This window comes from Eurypyga helias, unplaced genomic scaffold, assembly GCF_000690775.1.
Source record: "Eurypyga helias isolate BGI_N326 unplaced genomic scaffold, ASM69077v1 scaffold13871, whole genome shotgun sequence".
NCBI lineage: Eukaryota > Metazoa > Chordata > Aves > Eurypygiformes > Eurypygidae > Eurypyga > Eurypyga helias.
In genome coordinates this window covers 482-6776 of record NW_010230261.1, presented here as the reverse complement: position 1 = coordinate 6776, position 6295 = coordinate 482, and the positions used below count along the sequence as shown (strand labels likewise).

Below are 6295 nucleotides of genomic sequence, written 5' to 3'. Positions count from 1 at the left end.
ACCAGTACCCCCAAGTCCTTTTCCATCGCTCTGAGACAGGACACCAAGAAAAGCAAAGGATGTTTTGATCCAAGCTGGGTGAACGTGTTGGGCCTGCACATCCCCCTTCAGTACCTTCCTCACAACATGAATTTGGTATTGACTGACGAGAACCAACTCCATGGTCAGACTGGGCAGAGACAGCTAGAACTGCTCTTTTTCCATGCCTGTGAGACTCCACACTGAGTGCTGTGCCCAGTGCAAGAGAGACAGGAACATGCCAGAAGGCATCCAACGAGAGCCCACCGGGGTGGCTAAGAACTAACAGACGTGACGTACAAGCAGCTCACGCAGAGATCTGTTTCACCTGGACGAGAGAGGGCTAAGGGGGTCTAACCACTGTCTTCAACTGCATCAGGAGGTTAGAGAGAAGACAGAATCAACCTCTTCTCAAAAATGCACAGCACAAGAATAAGAGGCGACAAACACAAGTTACAGCAAGGAAAACTACCATCGGATATACAGAAAAATTGTTCACAGTGTTGGTGGTGCAGCACTGGAACAAATGCCCGGTTGTGGCATCTCCGTCCTTGGAGACATTCAAAACTCAACAAAGACCTCAACAACCCAATCTAACAGTCCCTGCAGGGGGAGGTGGGTGGGGGTAGGGGTGCCTGTTGCCCTGCAGAGGCCCCCTTCAAAATAAAATAGCCTATAATTATGTCTGTTGTTTTCTGAGTATAAAGAGATTGTTAGTGTGTCATTGACCCCATTTTTACCTCCAACTGAAATCTGAACAATCAGTGACAAGCACAGGGACAGGTTTTCCTTACAAACCCAGCCCAACGTGCCAATGCACACTTGAAAACACACGCACTGAAGTCGGTTAGGATTTCCTGGAATAAGCCATATAATCAATGGTATTTTTGAGCAGTGATCTTCAGAGATCTACTACTTCCATTTATAGACATCAACTGAGCACCACTTAGTCCTTTAAATATAACCTGAAATAAAAGGCCTGACAAGTGGCCCTTTCTGGTAACTTTAGGATGGGGGGAAGGAGACAATCTTTCTGTCTAAATGCACAGCTTCTTGTCCCCAGCATCTTCTTCTGCTTGTCTTTTTGGGGTTTTTTAACAGTAATAATATCTGCATGCCAAGATGCCAGGTCTTGGTTTTGCTAGCAATTCCTCTTTACAATCTATATATACCGAGAGTTTTATTAGCCCTTACTTAGCCATCAAATTCCTAAATTCCTGAGTTTTACTTGTAAATTGATTTCTACAGATTTAAACTGAAGGTGACATTTTTTCCCAACACCAAATGTTCCGCAGTCTAAACAGGTAGTGGTACCGCTCTCACTTCCACGGATCTTGCCTCCATGAAACCCATGACATCACATCATAATCCTGCCATCCACCAGCAGCCACTACGGTTTTCCATAATAGAAATAGCCACATTTTACACATAAAGGTCAAAAAGAAAAAGAAACAAAACTAATAAAGTACATTCAACCCCATTTTTTCCTTCTTCCAGTATCTTTCAAGTCAACCAAAGATCGCAGATAAGAAAAATAATTGCTAAAACCATTAAGGCCCCCTTACAGGTTCCCTTTAAGTGAATGCTTCTGTAGCCAAAGCACTGCAGTAAATCTTACTACTGCTTCCATTTTTGCCTACACTTTAGGTTTCAAATTCCAACCATGAGTTAGAAAGGGCAACCCCAGCTTATTCCCTGCAGTTTTAAATTGCTTGCCCAGAAGCATGCGGATTTCTTACCTTCCCAGGATCATCTCTCGGTCGAGGCACCTTCCGAAAACATTTATTCAGAGAGAGGTTATGACGAATAGAGTTCTGGTGAGAGAGTGAGGGATACAGGTAAGTGCTACAACAAAAACATACAGCCTTCGGAGTATGCCCGGGAGTGGGTAGAGAAAATAGAGGGATGTTGCATACTCAAAAGCCAAAACTCACTATATATGCCCAGAACGGAGCAGAACAGAAGCTGTGGAGAGGAGAGGGATGGATTAGGATGAATAACATAGGGCTGAACCACCTATACATCTACAGAAGGTGCAGTGAAAATAGCATCAGTGTAATGCAGAGGTTGGCAGTGAGGTGGATTGGGGGGGTGGGGGCGGGAGCAGGGAGAGGGTGGTGTTTGTTTTGTTTTTCTTGGTTGGTGGTGGTGGGTCTTTTTGCACACTCCCTCTTAAGGGGCCACCACATACATACAACAAAGCTCTCAGGGAAAACGGGACATCTGGTTCTGCATTTTCTCCAGTTAGTCAACTTAGTTTCACATCGACCTTTTTATTTTTCTCAGTAAGGATATTTCGCAGAGAATTAAGAAAAATAAAATTGTAATTAGACAAAAAAGGGTATTTTTAGCAATGCAAGTCCTCACCTTCCAACCAATACCAGCATTTTTTTTTTTTAAGTTGTCACAGATCCAACGGTAGATCTCACTAAGTGTCATCTTCTTGGCAGGTGATGAGTTGATGGCATATGTAATCAAAGTGGCATAGCTGTAACGAGGCTTCCCATCTTGGTGCACTGCAGCCTCATCCTTACTCAGGGTGGCATTGGGATCTGTCGGTGAGCCTGGGGGACACTTCCGGGCAGCCCCCGGAGGTCCCGTTTGGGAGGAACCCCCTAATTTTTCAATAGTAGCCCTTAAAGTAAGCTGTGGGAGCCAGTCTATGGAAGTGAGGCTGCTTTCCAGGTCAGAGGCCATGCTGCTGAAAGCAGGAGTATCTGTGAGGAGAAAGGAGCAGATGGAACCTCCTGAGATAGAAACAAAACCATGAGAACGTAAACATCCATTTGCATTCCTCCTCTGCTTCTCCCCCTACCACAAATACCTGTGTGAAGATCATCCTACTTCATGTACCTTATTCACAGCCAGGGTCATCCAGAAAGGCCTAGGACCGTCTCTGGGAGGCCCATCCTTGCTGAGAGTAGCTGGGACGGTGATGATGGCAACACTGCTAGGACAGCCTTGCCCAGAGCACCCCAACTGTTCCCCCCAGGTAAAGAACGACTCCGAGGAAGCGGAGCCTTTTCAGCAGCTGTATCACACTCACTCCTTTCCTACGTAAGCGGTATAACCTTGGGACCCTTCACCAAGATTACCTATAATCCAGTCGGTTATAGGTGTCAGGTCAGAGAAAAATCATTGCTAAAAGGGAATACACCCTCATGCCATATACAAACCACAATTTAATTAGATCATCTCGAAAACCCAGGACTGTGACTATCTTAATATGGGGGGAAATTCATTTCTCTCCAAGGCCTAGTCCCCCTTTTGCATCAGGTGACATTATAATGAATCCTATTCCTTAGAGCTAGGATTACATATCTCATTTTAAAACACCAAGATCATGCATAATTCTATATATAGATAATTACATCTACCATGTCGAGGTGGAACAGACTATATTAAGCTCATAATAGTTAAAGCTTTGCCTACCATAACCCATTTTTCCTAAATACAAGTTTATTGTATTAAATCTTGCTTAATTCACAATGTAACAAGCAAGTATGTTCCTCAAATCTGAGACACAAGAAAAATTTGCTTGTCCAGAGTCACACAAGTTTGCCACAGGGTGGAAAACAGACTCCGGATCTTTCCTCTCACAGATACTATCTATTCCCCCTCATAAAAATGAAAATGCACCTGTCCAACACTGCCAGCTCTCGTTAAGAAAAAACTCAGGGTTTTCTGCCTAACAATTACTTTATATGAAGAAAATATTTAGCGGCATGAACTCGTTTGAACTTACACGCTTAGCACACAAACTTGTTTGCTTATCTTTTGCAGCAGTCAAGGCAGCAGAAAAATCTTACTCAGAACTGGCTGCACGGCTGTACTCGGAGCAATCCCTACCAGTCCGAACTGAGGTAGCTAAAGTTTCCACGGCCACAACCCGCGCTACTCCGCGCTCATTCTTCGCTTCGAGGGAAGAGTCACGCCTTGCAGGGCTGCAAGCTCTGCATCCCATGCTTTCAAAATTGATCTTTGGCACTTAGAAGTCAACACTCCAACACGTTTCTATACGCCAAACCTTCCGTGTTCATGCACGTGCTCATCACACCTCTACAGCTCCAAGACCTACATAACACCCCAACGAAATCCATCTCGTCGCTACCACGAGCAGCGGCTCGGCAACCCTGGGCTCAGACAACCCCTCATAATTGCACAGCCAAGATTACCGCTCGCGTGCACGCCGAGACTGAAAAGCAGAATTGCAGCACTAGGGTATCTGTAGTGAGTGGAAACATTTTTCTGCCTGTGGAGGAAAGGAAAAGCCCAACAGCTACTAACTTATCTACTACTCATCTGCCGCACTATCACACACGAGAGCGATGACTGCTCGCTACACAGCTAACGAGACGATCAGAGCTGCAAAACGCTTTCCATTATCCACCCTCCTCAAGGCCTCGTGCTTTTGAATATAGCTCTTTTGGGCCGAATTGACCGAATTGCAAACATTTAAAAAAAAATAAAAATAAAAATAAAAGGTAGCACTATTCCTTCCTGAATTATACATGGAAAAAGCAACAACATGTTTTTGTTTGGAGGGGGTGGTGGTTTTAAAAAAAAAAAAAAGTAGCACTATTCCTTCCTGAATTCTACATGGGAAAAGCAACAATATGTTTTAGTTCGGAGGGGGTGGTGGCCAGACCACTGAGGTATCCATGTAACTGAAACACCACTACGTCTGCATGGTACGCTTACAGGGACAGCCCTCACCGCAAGCAGTATTCAACCTGGGAGAAAACAAACCAACCACGTTATCAGTTGAATGCTTAATTTTGTAAGTGTGCCTACACTGATTTTCACAGCGCAGAGAACCAATTCCTGCGGCTTACCATCCGCAGGTTAAACCGTGATGAAACAGCAGTTGCGCTAACAACAGAAATCCAAAGTAAAATGAACACAAATTTCCCAGCCAGCACCCAGACAAGCACAGAAATGAAGAAAATCGGGTTAAAAAAGCCCACGGCAGATTAAGGTACCGATCTTAGAAACAGCAGAAATTCCAGAAGCAGAAGAAAACACTGCAGTTTTCACAGAGCTTCAGATCTGCCCATGTTATGCCAGCAGAGCGTTTGGGATGCTTGGCCAGGCAGTAAAACGTAAGGTTGACAGGCAGCATGCCCGTCGCCAAATACACAAGCTTTCGTGTATTTGTGTAAAACACATCTGTCGGGGTGACAAGCAAGGTTAGAATTGGGTCCCATTACACCCACATGAAGAATCTGAGTACTTTCAGTCCCTGGCTTATAAAAGTCTTTGACGAGAAACAAAATCCCAAAACTTTAAATTAAAAAAATCTGTATACATATGCACTAATCACGTAATACTGAAACAACTACTTTTCAGTAACATCCAGCAGCTCTGTATGAACATATACGCTAGAAAGTAATTTAGGACAGACTCGGACCAAATAGCAATCACATGGGAAATTTCAAAGCAGCAGAATAAGATTTTGTTTCCAAGTTTGAGCTTGATCGTGTTACTGGATTTATAAGTCTGTATCCTGGCAATATGGGATCTGTAATAATCTGGTACAGTGAAACCGTAGTTAAGGTTGCAATTCCAGAACACTGTCAGTGCAAAACCAGTTCAGTGTAATTGGCTACTAAATTATTTGAGAAATAATACTTACTATAACAGTAATACTCACTGTAATTCATGCTGCATCTCTCATTCACCTGATCCAAGCAGTACACCAGCTGACACTATTAATGGTACAATAAACCAAGACTGCAGTCAAACCAGAGCAGCTGATGATTCTTCCAACTTTCCCTTCCCAGGTTATTGCTTGGCAAATCTTTCAAACCCTTCTCTTATGATCCCACTCAAACAAAGGAAAAAAAAATACTAATGACTAACAAACACATTGATCTGAAACCAAGGGTGGTTTTCAAAATTCCTTTCACATTAGCAAGCCAGAATTGACTTTGAAGAAGTAAAAAGAAAACGGAAGACCAGAATTCATAATCTCCCACTTTACACGGAAAATGTAAAATCTGTTGATGTATCCGGCGGACTTCAAAGACCAAGGGTAAGGTAGCCCAACCATAAGCACCATCAAGAGCTGGAAACTGACTGCAGAGTCTTTATTTCTCAGGCACTAACGGGTTCCAGTACAACCCCAAGTCAAGACAGGTCAGAGAGATGCAAACGTGACAGCCTAGCACTGCTCCAAACCCACAATTAAACAGGCAAGAATCTGATTTATAAGAAAAATATGTCTTAATCATTAAAGAAAATCCTGTCACCTAATACCTTTTTCATAACAACTAAT

The 6295-nt window shown here is 43.4% G+C and overlaps 1 protein-coding gene across 1 annotated transcript; it reads right to left on the bottom strand.

Annotated features, from left to right (window-relative positions):
* Nucleotides 1–1757: 1757 nt before the first annotated feature.
* On the bottom strand, nucleotides 1758–2715 carry LOC104516375 (forkhead box protein J2-like; the record flags this gene model as incomplete). The annotated part of the gene is made up of 2 exons (XM_010160680.1): nucleotides 2386–2715; nucleotides 1758–1832 (listed from the first exon to the last, which is right to left on the bottom strand). Coding segments are annotated over exons 1-2 (405 nt in total), but the record flags the coding sequence as incomplete, so codon positions are not given.
* Nucleotides 2716–6295: the final 3580 nt, after the last annotated feature.